The 23859-nt window shown below is 32.7% G+C and overlaps 1 protein-coding gene across 1 annotated transcript in view; it reads left to right on the plus strand.

Annotated features, from left to right (window-relative positions):
* Positions 1-100: 100 nt before the first annotated feature.
* LOC127710244 (meiosis regulator and mRNA stability factor 1-like) overlaps positions 101-23859 on the plus strand; it is a 47900-nt gene continuing 24141 nt past the window's right edge. Inside the window, exons 1-5 of the mRNA XM_052216013.1 lie at positions 101-203; positions 5176-5395; positions 5639-5756; positions 14679-14851; positions 15628-15794. Coding sequence (XP_052071973.1) covers positions 5198-5395; positions 5639-5756; positions 14679-14851; positions 15628-15794 — 656 coding nt within the window. The 5' untranslated portion in view covers positions 101-203; positions 5176-5197. The remainder of the gene's footprint in view (positions 204-5175; positions 5396-5638; positions 5757-14678; positions 14852-15627; positions 15795-23859) is intronic.

A 23859-nucleotide genomic window follows, 5' to 3' on the forward strand; every position in this document is an offset into this window, starting at 1 on the left:
GACGTTCTGCAATCAAATGCTAGATAATATAAATGCCAATTATGCGTTAGATTTAAGTTATTATATACTTTATATCATCTTTTTTTACAGTTCAAACACGAACACGAAGCTGAGGGCTACTTAAATTTAAAACACGGATCGAACATCAGATTATCCGGAAGTTTGTGTCCGAAGCAGACGAAAAAGAAAAGGCAAAATATCCGGTAAAAAGTAATTTCAAAGTCAAAATTTTAAATATAAAGTACTTAAGACTTAAAATATACACATTCATTGATCAGATAAGAATATTATAGGTATTATTATTTTTTTTATCTTTCTACAACACTATAAGTATAAAATTGAAATGCATTTTAAAATTAGTCTTTGGATATGGGATGCTCATGATGCTTGGCACTTCAAATTGTTTTATTAAGGATTTTCATTTTAAAAAGAATAATTATGTTACTAAGTGTGAAGGTATTGCTGTAAAAAATAGGTACCGTAACTCCCCTTAAACTCGCAAACATGAGAACACAACACCCTTTTTGCTTTACACCTATAGGTTTTCAAGAATATGTCTCGTGCTTCTGTTATGCCTTATGGTGCTTGATTTAAATATTTTAGAGGCCAGCTGATGCCTGCCTCAAGGTGTGGGGTTTCTTGCTGCGTTTAAGGAACCATTGGTGACAGTTCTGCCAACTTTTAATAATGCAAATGCGTGAGATTTGGCCAAAATAGTAAAGATCAAAGAGAAAAAACAATAGATTAGAGGAAAATGCCGCCAAATAAGCATGAAAATGCGTGAGTCTCACGCTAAATGCATGATACTTGGCAGCCCTGTTGGTGGCCTTGGGCTGTTTTCTGCTCTTTGTTCGGGTTGTTCTGTCTATTACACATTCCACGTTTCCATTCTCTATTCAATAATATTCAAACAACAATTCATGAACTGGTAGTATGACTGAGGTAACTGTGGCCTAAACGACTATTGGATAATTGATAGTGTGGCTAAAACATCTTCATCTTGCATGGATCCATCCCAGTCCAGCCTCAGCATGTCACAAAACTTATATCTTTTTGATTATTTGTTTTGACAGATTGCTGTCTCATCATCATGCTCTTTGACATATTACCCCCCCCCCCCCCCCCATTTTCTTTTATTCATAAATCTAGTTTATTTCAGAGATTAATTTCAAACTGTATCAAAATGTAAAGAATGGTACTGGTCTGCAGGTTTTCAAAAATTTCAGAAAATTTTATCATTGAAGTATTTCAAACTTCACCTAATTGCTATTGGGCATTTAAGAATAATGGAATGTAAACTTATGAAAATTAGGGTGCTCTAACTTGTATGTCTAAATGTATGTATGTTTTCTTCAAACTTTGAGTACACTTTTCACTCTAGGAATTTTACAATTCTGATCATTAACTGAGTAGCCTGTAGTCTGTGATTGTTGTTGGTTCATATCTGTTATATTTGTATTTTACAAATTGTTTTGTTATGAATTAGGCCGTTAGTTTTTGTCTACTGAATTGTTTCATATTTTTCATGTCTGTGCCTTTTATAGCCGTCTATACGGTAATGGTTTTTTCTCATTTTTGAAGGCCGTAAAATTGTGCCTACAATTGCTTACATCCACTTCATTTGAACTTTGGTTGAAAGTTGTCTCATTGGCAATCATACCACATCTCCTTAATTTTATAAGTCAGGTATTAAAATATGTTCAGTCATTGCAGAGTCATTATATGGGACTTTTCTTGGTAAAACATACTTTTCAAGAAGCAATTCTTGCCATAACAGGTAGTCAAATCAGCACCTATAGAGAAAGTCCTTTTGGTATTTGGTCAAATCTACATGTAGTAAAATCAGCACCTATTCAAAGTCATTTTGGCGTTCTCTAACTTAAGTTTGCCTCAACCAGATGTTATGAAACTTATACACAATGCTTATTACCACAAAACACAGATCAAGTTGAATTTTGGTGGCGTCACTTTAACCATTCTAGAGTTATGCCACTTTATAAATCGAAAGATTGCAAAATTTTTAGTTTCCATTCTGTAACTTAAGTTTGCCCCAAACAAACATTATGAAACCTATACACAATATTCATTACCACAAAACTAAGATCAAGTACAAATTTTTTGTTTCCGTTTTCTAACTTTAGTTTGCCTCAACCAAATGTTATGAAACTTATACACAATGCTTATTACTACATAATACAGATTAAGTACGAAATTTGGTGAGAACACTTTTACCATTCTTGAGTTATGTCCCTTTATAAACTTAAAAATTGCTGAATTTTTCGTATCCGTTCTCTAACTTTAGTTTGTCTCAACCAAATGTTATAAAACTTATACACAACCGTTCTAGAGTTACACGTGTTTACAAATAGAAAATTTGCTGAATTTTTAGTTTCTGTTCTCTACTTAAGTTAGCCTCAACCAAATGTTATGAGACTTACACACAATGCTTATTACCACAAAACTCCGATCAAGTTCAAATTTGGGTAGCTTCACTTTTACCGTTCTTCAGTTATGTCCCTTTATAACTATATGCTATGCAAGCTGGGGCATCATCTGTGTCCACATGTGGACACTCCACATTTATCTGTATACTATAAACATACATATACTATAAATAAAGTGTATTTGCTATTAACTATCAATTCCAAGTTTACTATCCATGGCGGTCACTGATAGATTATATAGAGACTCTATATAATTAATATATCAGTGACCGCCGTGGATAGTTATGGAATTGATAGTAAATAGCAAATACACTTTATTTATAGTATATGTATGATCATAGTATACAGAAAAACGCGAAAATAATTGTCCTGTCCCCAAGTACTTATGAAAATTATGTGTAATTTTAAAACAGTCCTAAACGGAAGTCTTGTCTATGACTTAAAAGTCTGTCCGATGACGGAAACAATATCCGGATGCCTTTGTTTTCGTTTTCCTCCCAAAATAACCCAAACTGAATAATCATAAGCGAGGATGACAAATGCGACTATGCATGGTACCTATAGGACACAGAGGCAAGATGATTAATTTATTGTGGAAGGAAGAGAAGCGACACACAAAATGAGGTCTTCTCATTTAATAGTATAGAAAACTTGTACCAATTAAAACAATTAACCTGTTTGTTGTCTTAACCTTTAATTTCTCAGGTAGTTTTTGATGTTATATAAATTTTCAAAAACTTAAATAAAACAATGAAGCCAAATAATGAAATTAGAAGATCTACTTAATGAAAGTTGAACTTTTAGTTATTACTGGCATCAGGCTATCGCATTGTAAGACGGACAGCTATATAATTTAAGTTTAATACAGTAATGAGATCAAGATAAGAGGCACTTAATATGAAAGGCTGGCAGCACAGAACCTGTAACAAAATTTCAAACCCATACCCCCAAACAATTACAAACAGAAATATTATTCTCTTTTCTATATATATAAGCACCCCATTATTCTATATGTATTTTTATAAGTTAGCCTCTGTGAAAATAATAAAAAAAAAAGTAGAGTATTTTACTTGCAAAGCATCATGTTAACCATGGATGCCGACATAACTACCTCAGGTGTTGAATTAACCTGTTGTCGATTGGACTAGGTATGGAATTGACTATACCAAGTGCCTATTCAACCAGGTGCAGAAGTGACCAGGTTTTGATCTTCTTGCCACAAATAAAATGCTCGATTTTTTTAATGCATTCTTTATTTTTCTCTTTTGTCATGTTTGGAGATCTCAGATTATCTTGCAAAAACACAAATTGGAAACAAACTTCATAATGAGAAGCAAAATGAAAAAGAACCTTACAGCAAAGACAAAAAGTGCCAGCATGAGAGGACAACTGACTTCCTTTTTGATTTTTAGCATAACTTTGACTCATGTTTCTCAGATTAAAAAAAAAGAACATGGTGCTATGGTAGATGAAAGAGCACCACCTATTCAAATTTGGGGGCAGAATAGTATTTCTAACAACAGTAGCTTGAAAAAAATGCAGTAAACCCCATTTTGTAATACTATTCAGAAGAATATAGAAAAAGGTTTTGGCAGGGGTTGAAGTTTCCACATTCCCACAGCATGTATTCATTAATACTGCTGAGAATCAAAATTGTATCACAAATTTGATATCATGTCATTTGCATATTTTTAGTTCCCAAAATGCAATATTATATAAATTTTTAAACATGAATTACTCCAATCTTTAAAAAAATTGACACAAGTGCTAAACCAAACCTTTTAGGGAAACTAAACACTGAAAAAAACATAGCCCCTTAGAAAGATTTCAAGGAATAAGACTTTGATTTCTTTCTTCATGACAATGTCACCATGTGTTGTCTCTTGTTTCATAAACATTGGATTTACCATACAAAATACTGAAGGGACCTTTCTTTCCTAGTCACAGTTTATGTCTCACAGAGATTTAAGCCAAGTTCTGACTTTTAAAGTGCCAATCTGTCTAAGAATCAGGCAGTGGTGAAAACATGACAAACAAAAACCCACTCAAGTTGACATTAATTTATGTTCAAATTGTATAATGATGCGCGAATATAACATTTGTTTCCTTTTCCTGTTCTGGTAATTCAAGATATAATCCCCTTAACAATTAAGGGGAGCTAACTCCGTAATTTGCTATCATTCTAACCAAAAGTTATCTAGAGATTTCTCGAATTACCAGACATGCAGAAACAAAAGACCTACCAATTCTAACTCAGGATGAGGGTAGCTTCAAAATAGGATGGTTAGGTCGGTGGGTTTTTTTCGGCCATGTTTTGAAATTTTTTTAAATTGCCTGATTCTTACAAAGACTGGCACTTAAAGACTAATATTTTGGAAGAACTGTGGTAGGAACTCACAATTTTGAAGCCTTTGAGTTGGTAACAAACTTTTTTTGGAAATTAAATGGTGAAATTCAAGGAGCAGAGTTCTATTATTACTATTACTGTGGATTCATGATTATTTGTGGGATACCAATTTTCGAGGAATAGAGGTTAACCACAAATTTAAATGTTTGACAAAGTGCAAATTTTCTATAGGCTTGTATGCAGACTTTGGCAAAACCGCAAAATCAAATATCAACGACATTTTTTTTTTCTTAAATCCACGAAAATTAAAACCCACAAAAATGAATGAATTCACAGTAATAAAGAGTAAATGGCTATTGATATGCTTCATTCAATTATTTATAGATGAAAGTATTTGTTGAGTATTATGTGTGATGGATTGATACCAATTGGAGTGTTCTGGGATATAGAGAATATAAGTATACCAAAGAAGAAGTCTGCTTTTCGCATTGTACAGACAATTAGACATAAATTCTTTGATGGACACAAGGAGGCTGAGTTTGTGTGTGTGTGTGATACAGTTAAAGAGAGGAAAGATGTTATACAAGAATTAAATGCTGCTCAGGTTGGTACACATTTAGCATGTTTAGAAGTTTATCTATTGTAGCCTGTGTTTAATGATGAATAATGGAGATGTGAAGTACAAATGTATACATCAATGAGACAGCAACCCACCATCCAAAAAAAAAAAACCCATCATGAACAGCATCTAACTTTAATCTTTAGAGCTATTACTAATTTCCATGTTGAACAAAAGATTAATGGTTTGCTTGTAAGGATGCTTGCTCAACTGTGTTTGTATTTTTAGGTGACGGTTGTGCATGTAAATTCTACGAGCAAGAATGCTGCTGATGACAAGTTAAGACAAAGTCTTAGAAGATTTGCAGATGTTTATTCAAGTCCAGCAACAGTTTTACTTTTGTCTAGTAAGAAATTTCTGAAACTGTCACGTAAATCTGTCAATTGTTAGAAATTGGCTACTATTTATTTCACTAACATTATAGATAGTTATTTGATGGGATGTTATTTTTTGCTCATTGCACACCAGTAGTTGCTGAATGGGCATTACTAAATTAAAAATGCAGGGCATGCGCTTATCAGCTATGGACGTGTAAAATATATCTAACCACAAATGGGATATTAAGCTGGATAACGTAAAAGTTAGATGACGAAACTTGCTACATAGCTAACAGACTATATATGTAATGTAAAAACTTCGTAATATTTTACAAATCAATATCATTTGAGAACTTTTGAGAACTTTTTTGAAACGCTTTTGAAACGGGTTCTAATCAAAACAATAACAATGGCGACCTCCATGGCCAAAGAAAGTGAACACAGTTCTGACCATTTGGTAACGAATTCACAACCTATTATTAATTCACCATCTCTGAATATGAACAAAAGGTGTAACCCTGATAGTCCAGATAACCTCCCTGCAACCCAAAAGCAAAATACACGACAGATTAGGCGTCGCAACTCCATAGGCGACCTACGAGATATCGAAAAAAAGACACCAGCAACACGTAAAAACATTACAGACAAGGTCATTGAAGCACTCACCAGTCCAGATGTTCTCAACACAATAATTCCAGTATTGGCTGAAAAAATCAGTGAAACCTTAACTCCACTAATTGAAGAACAAGTGCAAAAATGCATCGCAGCACACGTCGAACCAATTAAAAAGTCTGTCAATGAACATGAAGCCAAAATAAATGACCACACAGAAAAAATATGTAGACAATTCATATGGATAAATAAAATAGACACTCAGTTAAAGGAAAATTCTAGAATTTTGGACCTTTGGGATTCGGAGCTTGAGGCACTCCATAAAAAAACCAAGGATATAGATAGTAGATTAGAAAGCCAAGAGCAGTACTCTCGTCGGACCAGTCTCCGCTTTCATAACATCCAAGTACCAGTTGACGGACACGGAAAAATTCTTCACCCAGTCAATACGGATGACAAAATCCTAAGTATTTGCAACAGCCAACTTGGCCTCGACCTCTCTATTAACGATATTAGTAGAAGTCACGTCATTGGTAAAGCTAAATATGGCAAGTGTCAAGTCATTGTTAGATTTATGTCTTACCGTACTAGAGACATGGTATATACAAACAAAAAATATCTGAAACACAACGAAGATGGTATTTTCATAACTGAGAATCTTACCAAATTCAGAACAGACCTGACAAAAAAACTATCCCAGATGAAATACAACAACCAAATACACGCCTATTGGACTTCAGATGGTCGTATATTTGTTAAAAGGGCTGAAAAAAGTAGAAAGGAACTGATAAATAGCTTTGATGACATCTCTGACATCGAACGGGGCATTACCGAATCACCTAACCAACTACGTTCAGATACTGATAGGAGTCCAGAAACAAATGAAGTTAATAACTCACAACAGTCTAATAATGGAGAGTAAAACTGTTTGAACAAAACATAACTGTTTTTCTTATCTAGTTTGAGCTGTTGAAATAATTGCTATACAATGTATATTGACTTTCCGTCGTTAATACCATAAACGGGTTTGTCTGAACTTGAAAATTTCAGTAGTAGACAGATGGTCTAATCCAACTAAAGCTTTTTTCTTTGTTTTTGTTTTAGTTATCTGAATAATTTCAATCAACTGCTAGTTACATCATTTATCCAACACACTCTCTTTCCCCTGTTCACTTGTACATACAATTGCAACTTATTTCTTTTTTCCACTGATATTAATAATTCCAGGCTTGACAATTCAAGTATAATTTTCAAACTCGTATTGTGACGATGTCTGTTTAATTTCCTAAGTGACTAAATACATTTGAAAAAACACATAATATGTGATACCCCCCTTTTTTTAAACTGGATATAACAGTGAAAATTTGTACCCTTTAATAAAAAAAATAAAAACTTTATTCATATTTAATGCTTTTTTCTCACCTAAATAAAATCAATACAAATAATCTTAAATTTAATAAAACATTTTTGTAAACCCGATAGAGTTTACAGCTGTGATGATAAATGTAATATGACTTCTTTTTGTTGAAAACTTCAGATGCCTCCACCTTTAAAGATTTATGTAAACAAAATGTTATAACCATGCAAAAACATGCAGTTCACTGACGTATACTTGGGTTTTTGTTTCAAATTTATGATAACAAATACCTAAGTATGAACAACTATATTGAACACTTTTGAATGATATTGAAATATAAAAGAAGATATTATTATCAAAACGTATTAATGATGAAAAAACCTGCTTTACTTTAAAAAATTGAAGCAGTTATTTTATACTGTAAACCCTTACGGCCTCTTTTGACGTTAATTGACACTGAGAATGAAGTTATCTATTTAAATTCGGGTGCGTTTGACTAGAAAGTCCTAAAATATTAAAGACTTCTTGAAATTTGAATTCGCAATTACATATACGAATGTAGCTATATCGCTGTTATTATTATTATTTGTCTGTACTGCACCATTTAATGTATATGATGTATTTTGTTGTATTGATGTCACTTGTAGTATTTGTTTTCATCTTGCGTGGCTCTATGCATAAATGTTGAGTTTATAGGTGTTTCCTTTTTTTACTTATTTAACTTCTTTAATTTAATATTTTATTTAGAACTAATAAATTCTTCTCAATCAATCAATAATCCTTAAATGCAATTAGGTAAGAAGTTTGTAAACTTCCATAACCATATGATTTTACACGTAACAACATATCAGTATAATGCTTTTTAAAAAAAGTTCGAAGTCTTCAAGTAGTAAATCATTTCCCATTTCAAATACAAATGCTTTCTCTCATATTCCAAACCTTGTTTCTTTTGTTTTGTATATTTTTCTTTTATTTGTCTTTTTTGAATTTTTCCTCAGTTATATGTGATGATGTGTGTGGTTGTTGTGATTTATATATTTCGTTTTGCTGCCTTATTATATGTATTATGATTTCTATGATAAAACCCAATGGGTAATTGTATAGAACAATATAGGGCAGCTATCGGGTTATTTAACTTATGTAGATGCACTTTTAGACTCGGCAGCTTTAACTCACGAACTAGTGATAGCTCTTTAAAAGAAATATTACTTACCAATTTCAGATGCTCATTACTCGTCGTCTCTCTCTCACTTCTCCAGAGCTTAAATCCGAATATAGATATTGTTTTTCTGCTATTTGTTTTAAATGTCATCCTAATTATAGGAAATATTGAGACTAATCCAGGTCCGAATATAGATATTATAACTGACTCTACTAGCATAAATGAAACCTCACTATCCATATGTAACATAAACATACGTAGTCTACGAAATAAGCTTAATTTTCTCCAAAACTTTACTGACGAATTTGATATATTAACTATAACTGAAACCCATTTGGATCCAAGTGTTAACATTGACGATTTGCAGCTTTCCTCATTTTCAAAGAATATAATCCGAAAGGATCGTAACAGTGCCGGCGGAGGCATTGTCATCTATGTAAAGGATGATATATCCGTCGTACGTAAAGGTGAACTCGAAAACCACATTGATGAGACAATATGGGTAGAGATTAAAGGTAAAGGTCAGTCATTTCTTCTTTGTTGTACTTATAGGCCTGAGTGGACGGACAATGACTATTGGACAAGACTTAATTATTCGCTGGGATTGAGTTACCAACTAAGCGAGAATATTGTGATAACAGGAGATTTGAACTCTGATTTATTTTCAATCCATAATAATAAATTATATGATACAATGAAACTTTTTAATTTAGAAAATGTAATAAATAAACCGACAAGGGTGACTGGACACAGTAGCACATTACTAGACCCGATAATAATCAGCGACACAATTAAATATTCTGTTGCCGACGTACTTAAATTACCGTCGGAAATAAGTGATCACGATGCTTCTTTAATATTTTTAGAATGTCCGAGATTTGCATCCAAATCATTCAAAAGAGAAATTTGGTTGTACGATAAAGCAGATTTAAAAAATTTTTCTTCCGGACTTGATTCTGTCAGTTGGGATGCACTTTTTTCTGATGTTGAGGATGTCGACGAGATGTGCAATACATTTACTCAAAAAATCCTTGACATCGCAAGGCAGAGCATCCCAACTCGACATGTTTATATACGAAACAATGACAGACCATGGTTTGACAACGAGTTAAGGAAAGAAATCCGCAGAAGAGATCGATTTCGTAAAAACGCCTTAAAAACTAAAAAAGATTCTGACATTAATAAATACAAAAAGCAGAGGAATAAAGTAAATAATTTGAAAAAAGCTGCAAAAGAAAAATTTGAAAGAAGCTTGGATAATATCATCTTAAATAACGTGGCTAACCCTAAAACTTATTGGAAGATAATGAAAATGCTTATTAAATCCAATAAGGGTTCTGGTGATTTACCACCACTTAATAATATTATTCACGATGAAAGTATGGAAGATGTAGTGTACGGAGACGACGAGAAATGTAATCTGTTGAATAAATATTTTAGTCTAATTTCTTCCCTAGAGGAGGAAGGTGTTCCCATCCCTGAAGTTGAACCAAGAACCAATATTATTTTAAATGATTTAGTAATTGAAAAATATGAAATAGTTGATATAATTAAAATTTTAGATCCTAATAAGGCATCTGGTCCAGATGTCATAAGTCATAAAATGCTGAAAATGTGTCCTGAAAAAATAGCAATTCCTTTAAAAATAATATTTAATAAATCCCTACAACAATGTAAATATCCCACCAGCTGGAAGACTGCAAATGTAATTGCTTTTTTTAAAAAGGGAGATAGTTCTCTACCATCTAACTATAGGCCTATATCGCTTATAAGTTGTGTAGGGAAAATAATGGAGCGAGTTGTTTATAAACATGTCTTCAATCACCTACATAGAAATAAGTTAATATATGAATACCAGTCTGGTTTTCTTCCAAAATGTTCAACAGTTCACCAGCTTTTAGAAATTTACAACTGTATTTTAAATTCACTAGAAAATAAAGAAATTAGCTGTTTCGTTTTCTGTGACTTTTCTAAAGCTTTTGATAAAGTTTGGCATCAAGGATTGCTATATAAAATGAAGTCATACGGTGTGGACGGGAAATTACTGAATTGGTTTAAAAGTTACCTGAACAACAGACAACAGCGAGTTGTTATTAAACAATCGTCGTCAGAGCTTTGCAGTATTTCAGCTGGTGTCCCACAGGGTTCTGTTTTGGGACCGCTCTTATTCATTATTTATATTAATGATATTGCTGAAAATTTGATATCTTTATGTAGATTATTTGCAGATGACACATCTCTCAGCTACTCTAGTCGTGACACGTCACAAATAAAATCAGTGATCAGTCACGACCTGAGTGAGCTGAGCGATTGGTCTAAGAAATGGCTGATGTCCTTTAACCCAGAAAAAACAGAAATCATGTTGTTTTCATACATTGAAACTCCGGAAATGAATTTCATATTCAATGGTAAGAATATTAAAGTTACAGATTTTCATAAACACTTGGGTGTTACATTTAGTAGAGATGCTAAATGGAACACTCATGTGGAAAGTATCATAAAAAATGTATCGAAACATTTGAATGTACTTAGAAAACTAAAGTACAGATTAAGTAGAAATAACTTAGAAAAGCTATACTTGACTTTTATAAGACCGTTACTCGAATACGCCTGTGAAGTTTGGGATAATATGGGTGTGGGTTATTGTAACAAATTAGAGCAGCTGCAGCTTGAGGCAGCCAGAATTGTAACAGGTCTTCCTATTTTTACTAGTAGTAGAATTATTTATGATGAGATTGGTTGGGAAACTCTAGCTGAACGAAGAGAAAGGAGGAAGTTACAATTATTTTATAATATTCAACATAATAATGCACCAGCCTATCTTTGCAATTTAATTCCACCAACAATCCAAAGTACAGCTGTTTATCCCTTACGTAATGGGAATGATATAATATACCCTTTTTGTAGACTTTCATTGACCCAAGAATCCTTCATACCTTCAACTATACGACTGTGGAATAACCTTAATGTGCTGACCCGCAACATTGACTCTTTAGGTAAATTCAAAACTGAATTAAAAAATCTTAAACTAAATTCAAAAGCCCAAGTACCCAAACATTATAAATTTGGCAATCGTAAACTCAACATCATTTTGACTCAACTTAGATGCTCAGCCTCGTTTTTGAATTATGATCTTAACAGAGTTAATATAATTTCAGATCCGTCTTGTAGCTGTGGTGCTAAGCGTGAAGATTCATTTCACTTCTTTTTTGAATGTCCTAATTATACGAATATAAGAATCAAACTATCTAATAATCTGAACTGGTTACCAGAGAACTCTCTATTAAATTTGAACATCTTAACCTCCGGTGATTCGTCATTAACTAATGATGAAAATGAAAGAATTGTAAAGAATGTATATGAGTTTATTAAAGAGTCAAAGAGGTTTCTAATTGTGTAATACAGCACACTAAAGTGCATATACATGTATATTGTGTACAACCATTCACATCATCACACATCATCTTTTACATATCCAATATATACAATGTATTGTTTGCATGCATGCTTTGTAAAAAATTCTATTGTTATAAATTGTTCATGGGAGAAGACTTCATAAGTTTGATTAACTTGTGTCTCATCCCTTTTGCATATTTAAGCAAATAAAATATGTTTAAACTAAACTAAATTAAAAACTGCCAATGTTTAATGCAGTACTATTTATTTATTGTTAGTATGCTTGTGGTAAAACACTTCTAATCTGTTGTAGAAAAAGTCAGTTTATCTTTTACCATTTTATCCACTGTCAAAAATTATTTTAATTATCCGAAGACCTCATGATGAAGGGTGTAATTGAGGTATAACAAATGAATCACAATGCAAATTTATTTGACCACATCAAAAAAGGTGCCAATTGGCTAATGAACTTTCACTGAGTAATTAAGATAATGTTGTAATTAGTATGAAAATAAGGAGATAAATCAGTGAGACAGAAACCAACCAAAACCAAAAAAGATAATTATTATCTCATGTCCATACCATATAACAAGATATTACTGGTAATCATGGGGAGTGTAGACACCTCATAAATAAATCCAAATAAGATTTCTGATGGGATCTGACAGCATCAAATTCATTATTATATAAATGAAGAAAAAACAACTTACTTGAGACAGGAACATTAAGATGTCAGACTAGTTTTTTAGTACTCAACCCTCCCCTTTTTTTTATATTGAGGAATGACAAAAAGTACAATGAAAATTAAACAGTTAAGATAAGATAAAATTTAGTAACATTTAAATATTTGCTTAGAACAGTAAACCTTTGAGGTACCTTTTACATCTAAAATGAAGAACTTTACACTCACAAAAATGACCTGTCAAACAGTACTTCTTTAAAATGTGACATAGGCTTATAGCTGACTATGTGGTTTTGCTCAGCCTCATTGTTGTCTCATTGGCAATATCATACCACATCTTTTCATTTTTGTCTCGCCTTGACAGAGTCAAAAAGCGAGACATAGGTATGCTGTTTCCGGTGGCGTCAACGGTGCGGCGTCAACAATGTATTAGTTTGTGATTAGGTCTAGTTCATGGTGAACCACTAGTGGTAGGTCAATGATATTTGGTATGCAGTTGTACTAGCATTGGCACATCTCATTACCATGGAGATTATTTGGCCCCGCCCCCTCAGTCAAGGTCTATTGACTTTGAAACTGTTCTTAGTTTACATGTTTTATTTTGTGATTAGGTCAGTTTATGGGGAACCACTAGTGATAGGTCAATGATATTTGGTATGCAGTTGTATAAGCATTGGCACATCTCATTTCCATGGAGATTATTTGGCCCCGCCCCGTCATTCATGGTCTATTGACTTTGAAACTTTTGCTTAGTTTGTGATTAGGTCAGTTTAAGATGAACCACTAATGTAAAGTCAATGATATTTGGTATGCAGTTGTATAAGCATTGGCATACCTCATTTCCATGGAGATTATTTGGCCCAGCCCCCTCATTCATGGTCTATTGACTTTGAAACTTTTGCTTAGTTTTCATGTATTAGTTTGTGATTAGGTCAGTTTAAGATGAACCACTAATGTAAAGTCAATGATATTTGGTATGCAAATGTATTGGCTAAGTTTCATTTCCATGGAGATTATATAACCCCACCCCCTAATTATGGTTCATTGACTTTGAAACTTTTACATAGTTTACAAGTTAATGTTTGTGTTTAGGTTTGTTGAAAGGGAACGACTTACAAAAAGACAATGGTATTTGGTTTGCAGTTGTATTAACATTGGCACATCTCATTTCCATGGAGATTGTTTAGCCCTGTACCTTTAGTCATGGTTCATTGACTTTGAATATTTGCATAACTTACATGTTAAAGTATTGCTATTTTAATTTCAACATTTGCATTATCAAAATAACAAATAGGCGAGACATATCTCTGTGTTAACAGTTTATTATATTACTAGAGATGACTGAAAAGTTTTTAGACAGTCTAATACTATTAATACATTTTGTAATATAGTTGACTAAAAAAATCTAAACAAGAGGCAAAGGATGTCTTGTATTGAAAATGATGAAAAGTTGGAAATTACTTTTTCAATTATTGTTGACTTTTAACATATAAAGGCTCGATAAGGGTTTTTAAGGACAACTATATTATTTTGTTGTTGCTTTTTTAACAACAAAATTATATCTATTATTCAATTGCTGGCTTGTTTCAATATCCTTCAGGAGTCCAAGCTCCTCCTGATGCTTCCTATCCAGGGCAGTAATTAGTTGTAAAATTCAAAATAATGCAAACACATATTCTAGAATATCACACATTGTCCAGATGTTGTCTAATGACCACTAAATTATTTTATATTTTGTGCAGGTGATGTGAATTTTTCCTCAGATTTGTCAGATTTAAGACACAGGAAGAATTTAAATGTTATATTAGTACACAATAAAGAAGTGCACAAATCCCTAACAGCATGTGCCAACAGAACTGTCCTATATGATGACCTTACCAGGGAGATGCAGCAGTGTGAGAAATCTGTTGACTTGGTATGTATTCACATACAATTCATAACATGAAAACTTTGTCAAAATTTCAAGTTCTTGTTTAAATTGTTGATTTTTAGAGCAGAATTTTCCAGCTGGAAAGCATTTGGATGTGATTATCAGAAATAGTATTGTTCCTCTATAGACTTTCTTTCGTTAAATAACTTTAAATAGGTGAATTTTTAACAAGTTGGATTTTTATACCCAGGCCATTAGCAATGGGGGCATTAAGTGTTACCCTTGACCATCCATCAATTTATTTCTTTGCTTTAGATATTGTGTGACTGTGTAACATTACATAGAATGATTAAATCCATTTTTTAAAGGCCTCATACAGTAACTTAATATCTGTGTGCAGAAGATTTCTTGGTTTCCAATTCTTGAGATAAAAGTTTGAACTCTAATGACAAAATAGTAGCAAACCATAAATAAAAGTTTGAGACATGTTTTCGCTTCCCAAAAAATGAGAAATAAATGGGTTGTAATAAAATTACATGTATAGATAAATTTTTGGAGAAGCAGCATAAGGGAGATTATTCAAACACTGAAAATAAAATTAAAATCTCCAAAATTTACTTATACAAGAACATATTACTTACACCATCATGTATATAAGAATTACTTATATAAGTATTTGCTGACTGTTTAAGGGGGCCAGAATTGGTCTTTATTTTGCCCCCAGCTCCATTTTTTGTCATCCTTGATTTCTTTTGATACTTATTAAAATAAATGTATAACACTGTAATGAACATATACAGTAAATTTATTTTATGTTGCAGAAAAATGAACCTACTGATTTAGAAATCAGAGGATATGGTCCAAATATACGCAAGAAGAGATTACAGAATCGGTTTAAACAGCTATCAACTAATTGTGGTGGGAAAGTGATTTGTGTGAAGGAAGATGTTTCTGTTGTTAGATTTCAAAGTTACACTGATGCAAACAGGTAATAATTTCATGCAGTTGGTTTTTTACATTTATCATTAACCTCCCAATGGAAATCATTACAAATCATACTTCTAAATTTACATATATCACATGATAATTGATCTAATCATGATGTTGGACCATAGTGTACATGTGGTAATGGTTTTTATGTTTTGTTGATTCCCCACCCCACCCCTAGATATGCCTCTTTTAACTTACTAACTTTTTGCCATCATAACGGGTTAAACCATGACTTACTGTACATAGCAACTCCTACATGCTTTGAAGGATTATACATTTTTGAACTTTTTGAAAATATTTTTAAACCAAAACTAAAAGGCATCTGTCAACTGCTATTGCCTTGACAGTCTTAAGATGAACATATTGGCTATGTCGCAGCAAGAGTTGCTTAGTTCCTTTAGTATCTTCCTGATCAAATAGATATAAGAAGATGTGGTATGAGTGCCAATGAGACAACTCTCCATCCAAGTCACAATTTGTGAAAGTGAACCATAATAGGTCAAAGTACGGCCTTCAACAGGGAGCATTGCCTCACGCCGAACAGCAAGCTATAAAGGGCCCTAAAAATGACTAGTGTAAAACCATTCAAACAAGAAAACCAACAGTCTAATCTTTATAAAAAACGAGAAACGAGAAACACTTATGAACAACATCAACAAACGACAACCACTGAACATCAGGTTCCTGACTTAGGACAGGTGCAAACAAATGCAGCGGGTTTAAAGGTTTTAATAGGCGCCAACCTTCACCCTACCTGAAACAATAGTGTAACATTACAAAGCCTTTTAAACTTGAATATATAACTAAATTCAGGACCCACCTTTATGTAGACCTCTGTCTAGAAGGATATTTAGTCCCACATATTTTCTCTATTACTCTTAAGGCACTTTGGGTGTGAAATACTCCTTTTATACATTTGTAGCAGCAAAAGATCTATGAATAAATTAATTCTTTCACTCATTGATTAATACATAAAAGGATGTATATGAATATATGATATTTACTTATGTTAACAAGGCCAGGATAAGGTACTGATACTTGATGTTTTTCAACTAACAAATGTTCAGATTTCAATAAAATATGAAAAATAAAAAAAAATAACATAAAAGGATAAAAGGAATTACCAAAAATATAACAGTTCAACAAGCCACACTTTTCAATAACACCAAACTCTTTTGAAGAGTGTACATTCTGAAGTTTTGATGCCAGCTAAACTGTTAGAATAAAGGTTTAGAAAATGTTCTATAGAATACAGGTATTTTCATTTTAATTTCCAAACAATGGGAAACCAATTTTATAAGTTATTGTGTATAAATCATCTATACCTGAAAACTAAAGTATAATTTCATTTTGCTGTATTTTCTGTAAAAATCATGGATTTTTTTCATTCATTGTCTAATCTCCTCCCACACTTGATAGTTCACATATATTCAGCTCCTTATTAGTTGTATTGAACAAATATTACGATGGTTAGATGTTTGGATATTTGTACTCAGGTTGAAATAAAGTATGAACATATATTTCACAGTACTCAGTTGATAGTGAAAAGATCATAGAATATTTGTTGTAGAAAATTCAAACATGGAACACAGCTTTCTTTATAATTGAGAAATTGATTCACTCCCCTTATGAACATTTATCAGATTTTCTGTACCTGTGATCTTCAAATATCACAAGATTGCTTATTTGTTTTAATAAGAATAATATTAAATGTATGATTCAAGGGGTATGTTATATCTATTGGTCAGTTATCCTATAAGATACAATAGAACCTATTTGGTATCATTGTCACATGTATGCTGTCCAGTCAGTACTAAATGATGAGTTTTTGTGGAAGGTTTCAACAAGGGATAGTTATTTTTAACACAAAGTAAAAACAAAGTTTTATGGCCCCCACCACAAAGTAGTCGGGGCCATATTGTTTGAACCTTATCCATCATTCCGTCATTCCACCATTCTGTCATTCCGTCATTCCGTCATTCTGTCATTTCGTCATTTCATCATTCCGTCATTTTGAAATGAACAGTTATACAGACTTTTTTCTAAATGCCTTCACATATTGCGTGATTTTTAGTGTGTGAGTCTACTATGATGAGTTACAGATAGGATTAACGTTTGGTTCTGCTCAGCTGATTTTTGTCAAAATTACTGGCTTTGGACTTTGAAAAATTTTGTGAAAATAATAGCTATACAGACTTTTTATGCCCCCGCCGTAGCAGAGGGGGCATTAAGTTTTACCCTTGTCCGTCCGTACGTCCCAAAGTTGGTTTCCATTCTCTAACTTTAGTTTGCCTCAACCAAATGTTATGAAACTTATACACAATGCTGAATACCACAAAACACAGATCAGGTTTGAATTTTTGTGGCGTCACTCTAACCCTTCTAGAATTATGCCCCTTTACAAATGGAAAAATTGCTGAATTTTTCGTTTCCGTTCTCTAACTTAAATTTGCCTCAACCAAATGTTATGAAACTTATACCCAATACTTATTACCACAAAACTAAGATCAAGTACAAATTTGGGTAGTTTCACTTTTACCGTTCTTCAGTTATGTCCCTTTATAACTTTATATGATATGCAAGTGGGGGCATCATCTTTGTCCTATGGACACATTCATCATTTATTTTTCTAAATGCCTTCACATATTGAACTGATTTTTAGTGTGTGAGTCTACTATGATGAGTTACAGATCAAGTTTACTTTTGGTTCAACTCTTAATTTTTTGCCATAATTATGGGCTTTGGACTGATTTTTAGTGTGTGAGTCTACTATGATGAGTTTCAGATCGAGTTTACCTCTGGTTCTACTCTGCTGATTTTTGCTAAAATTACAGGCTTTGGACTTGTGAAAATAACAGTTATAACGCCTTCACATATTGAGCTGATTTTTAGTGCATGAGTCTTCTATGACCAGTTACAGATGGGGTTTACTTTTTTTCCTCTCTGATGATTTTTGCAGATATCACAAGCTTTGGAAATTGAAAATTTCATGAAAAGAACAGTTATACAGACTATCATTCTCAAATTTCCACTCTTAATAATGGCTTCAGGTTTTTTTGGGAGCGGGGCCATTTGTGTTGTTCCCACACATCTAGTCTGGTTTTAAAATTAAAATCTATTGATAAGGATTGAATGCTTCATTATATTCCCCAGCTACAAAATCATTTAGACATTATGTTACATGCATCTTCTTAGATACTGTAAATGTACAGTTGTCAGGGGGTATTATGTTTTTTCCTGTCTGTATGTACCTCTGTACAATAGCCTGTATAAAAATTAGAGTTTTTACCAAGGTTTTGCAGTTCAACACACATTCTTGTTTTTAGTGCTTCTATACCCCAACAAAAGAAGCATTACTTTCTATTGAGAAGAAATTTAAAAATTGACTAGTAAGAATATATAAAACCTTTAGAGGTCAAGTTTTTGTCCAATCATATTGAACTTAAATTTGTTCTAGCTATTTCCTTCAAAAATTCTTGTGTGATTATCCTATAGAAATCTAAATTAACAATGAGATTATTAGAATAATAAACTTAATTCAGAAATCAGGTAAGTGTATTCGAATATTTAATGATCAGCTGAAGAGATGAAACTAAAGCAATTTTAGAAATTCCAACTTGTAATTTCTGGTTACTTATGAGAAACATGCTGTGGAAATTGATATTTTATTCAAAGGATATTGAGATTTGGACGCATGCCAAGTTTGGACCTGAGTGGTTTTAGAAAAAGAAGATAAAATTATTATTTTTGCCTGTAATGTCAAGTGAGCTATTCTCATACTTGGTGTCCATTGTCCGTTGACGTCTTCCGTTGTTGTTGTCTATCAAAATTTGCAAAAATCTTCTTATTGAAACTATTGTATCAGTTGGAACTGCCAACAAATATTGTTGGCATATCTAAAAAAAAAGAAAATTGGAGTTGAATGGCTGTTGTCTGCTCTATGGTCGGGTTGTTGTCTCTTTGACACATTCCCCATTTCCATTCTCAATTTTATTTGTCTATTATCTTGAAAACTACTATATAAAGAGAAAATCTGACAGTGGCAGAAATGTTCAGAACATTAAACTCTACCTACTGTCCATTTACACCAAAACTGTCCAACAAATTCTCACAGGACTTATTGCCCTTTAATGACATTTTCACCATTTTTGTCGAGCCTTTGACTTTTGTCGAAAAAGCGAGACATAGCGATCCTACATTCCGTCTTCGTCGTTGTTGTCGTCGTCGGCGGCGTCCACAAATATTCACTCTGTGGTTAAAGTTTTTGAAATTTTAATAACTTTCTTAAACTATCCTGGATTTCTACCAAACTTGGACAAAAGCTTGTTTATGATCATAAGATTATATTCAAAAGTAAATTTTGTAAAAAGAAAATTCCATTTTTTCCATATTTTACTTATAAATGGACTTAGTTTTTCTGCCAGTAAACATTACATTCACTCTGTGGTTAAAGTTTTTGAAATTTTAATAACTTTCTTAAACTATCCTGGATTTCTACCAAACTTGGAAAGAAGCTTGTTTATGATCATAAGATAGTATCCAGAAGTAAATTTTGTAAAAAAAAAATTCCGTTTTTTCCGTATTTTACTTATAAATGGACTTAGTTTTTCTGCCAGTTAACATTACATTCACTCTGTGGTTAAAGTTTTTAAAATTTTCACAACTTTCTTAAACTATCCTGGATTTGTACCACACTTGGACAGAAGCTTGTTTATGATCAAAAGCTAGTATCTAGAAGGAAATTTTGATAAAATTTTGTTCCATTTTTTCCGTATTTTACTTATAAATGGACTTAGTTTTTCTTCCAGTCAACATTACATACATTCTGCAGTTTAAGTTTTTAAAACATTTATTAGATTCATAAATTATCCTGGATTTTTACCAAACTTGGACAGAAGCTACTTACAATCAAAAGATAGTATAGAGATGAATATTTTTATTTATTTTTTTCCTCATTTTTGTAGGCAAAAGTAGGCGAGACACTGGGTTCCGCGGAACCCTTACAATTTTTTTTCATATTGACCTATTATCTTGAAATTTATAAAAGATAGAGAGAAACTTAAAATGTCAAAAATTATCAGTAAGTCAAGATCTACAAATAAAATAGCTTGTCTGAAATATTTACCGGGTAGTATATTGCTTAGAAAAAGAAGATATATTTTTACCAATTTTATGCATTTTTGCCTATGATTCTGAAATTAATTATAGACAGGTAGACACTAACTGCAGATGGCAAAATTAATCAGCAAGATCACCAAATAAGTCAACTTGGCTGAAATTGTTTGTTGACTCCTTATAAGTTTTAGGAGTTATTACCCTTAGAAGACAATTATATAAACATTTTTAGGCAGTTAAGCTGCCTTATGCTAGCACCCTAGATTTGTGTTCTTCCTAACGAATGCTGAAAAAAGTGCCATTGTTGTAATCTAGCAGGCTAATATGTTATTTATAACTAATTGGACATTTTTTTCATTCTTTTAATTCTGGAATACAAAAATATGACCAGAATAACCTTAAATGATCGTCGAAAAACGCATAATATTTGAAGTTGCACATAGGAAATAGTGCTCAATAGAAATCCGTACGTAGTTTATTATCCCCTGTGCTTTTGGCTAAGATGGCAAAGAACAATTGTATGAAATATTTCATCGCCAAAAATCTGTAACCACAAGTCGTTTATATTTCCCAAATGGCAAAATGCGCAGGAATATTGTTCATGTACACCAAATCTGTATGATAGAGGGAATAAAGTTATATATAGTACACATGTAGTCTAAGTTGGCGGTAATTTTAACTTACAGTTACACGAAACGTAAGTTCGTTTGATTCTGATGATATAAAGTCCGATTAAGCGAAAGTACTCTTAATCATGATATTCTTTTAGTTTAAGAAGATTGTGATTATTTAATTGATTTCAATTAAATGTATGCACATTTAAATTCCTCTCTTTTATTAAATTATTCCGTTTATCACTGAACTTGTTGTTATTTTATGAATGAAAAACCGGAAATCGACGTAATCAATGTCGACCAATCAGGTCGATGTTTTAAGAAATGCGGAATAACTCGTCCCAGAGACAAGTCGGACCGAGTCCACTCGGACCGTCTAAGAAAACAACTCAGACCCCTTGTCAGATTAACTTAGGGTTTCATAAAATGTAAGACTAACATGTCTAGCGGAGCCATCAATCTTTCGTTTGTGCATTGGGAACTATTTAGGGGTATTTTGAGGGGCCTAAAGAAGGGAGGGGTTTACTGTAGAACCCTATGGGATTTTATTTTCAAATGACTATTTATACTCGAAAACAGTAAGTGATAGACACGCGTGGTCTTCAGTAATGAGAACAGGACAATGAAACAAATCAAATAAAATATAGGGTGAGTCCCTGGGGGTCATCCCACCCCCCTTCAATTTGAAAATGTTCTTTTATCTTGTAAACGGTCGCGATCCCCACACCTAAACCATATATATACTTGTATGGGACAATAAAACAAATCAAATGAAAATTTGGGGGAATCCCTGGCGTCACCCCACCCCCTTCTGTTTCAGAACTTGTAAACGGTCGATATCCCCACCCCTAAACCATATATATTCATGTATGGGACAATATAACAAATTAAATGAAATATATGAAGGTGGGGGTCATTTACATTTACTATGGTCAGGGCAGTCAGACCTCACCTTTGATCCCTGTAGTAGTAAACATTTGTCTGATTTGTGTCTCATAACTTTTGTACTGTAGAACCCAAACTCAGTGTTCCTTCCAGGGAAGCAAGTCCATTCATACAATTACGTCAACTTGTACCACTAAAAGTCAACTGGTACCAACGTTAACTACCAACTAGAACACCTGCAATCATTGCGAACTTGTACCACTGCAGACTCACCATTAAAAATATACATTGATATATGCGTTGCTTTAGAAAACCTTGATAAAATATTAATTAATTTGCCTTAATAATCAATTCATTAAATAAACATAAATGTACAATATACGAATGTTTAATGTTTGTTCTTTCAAATCTGAAAAAAAAAATTGAAGCAACACTGCCACAGTTTTCATAATTACGTTTGCCTTGGTTTTTGGTTAACTGCCTGCAGCGCTTACAGTGCTTTGATTTTTAATTTTGCTAATCTTGAAAGTTGTAAAAGATAAAGTGAAGTTAAAAAAGGAATTGATCAGTGGTATATTCAAGATCTTTAAACTTGTCAATTTTGTTGAAATCATTGCTAGACCCTTTATAAGAGATATTGTCTGTAAATGATGATTTTAACAAATTTTGGACCAAAACCTACTTTAGTAGATAAAAACTGTAAATAACAAACATGTCTGCAAATATATCAACATGATTGAAATTGTTGGTCAATTATAGGATATAGGAGTTATTACCCTGTAATGATGATTTTGCCCATTTTTTGCATACTATGCAATAACTGTAATATATATGAAAATGCCGAAAAAGTATACCGGGGGTCCGTCTGTCCGTGTGTCTGTCCATTCTGTCTTGTTAGCGCTCTCACAGGTACAATTCTTGGCTAGATTTTTATAAAACTTATACTATAGGTTAATATCAGCAATATCTCGGACAATTTCTTTAATTGTGGCCGATTGACTTTTTTTAAAATTATGCCCCTTGGAAATATTAAATTTATGGAAAATAGCCTCGTTAGCGCTCTCACAAGTACAATTCTTGCCAGATTTGTATAAAACTTATACTATAGGTTAATATCAGCAATATCTCGGACAAGTTCTTTAATTGTGCCCGATCGATTTTTTTAAAAAGAGTTATGCCCCTTGGAAATATTAAATTTATGGAAAATGGCCTCGTTAGCGCTCTCACAGGTACAATTCTTGCCAGATTTTTATAAAACTTATACTATAGGTTAATATCAGCAATATCTCAGACAAGTTCTATAATGGTGGCTGATCGACTTTTTAAAAAAGAGTTATGCCACTTGGAAATATTAAATATATGGAAAATGGCCTCGTTAGCGCTCTCACAGGTACAATTCTTTTATAAAACTTATACTATAGGTTAATGTCAGCAATATCTCGGACAAGT

The sequence above is a fragment of the Mytilus californianus genome, unplaced genomic scaffold (assembly GCF_021869535.1).
Source record: "Mytilus californianus isolate M0D057914Y unplaced genomic scaffold, xbMytCali1.0.p SCAF_7, whole genome shotgun sequence".
Lineage (NCBI taxonomy): Eukaryota > Metazoa > Mollusca > Bivalvia > Mytilida > Mytilidae > Mytilus > Mytilus californianus.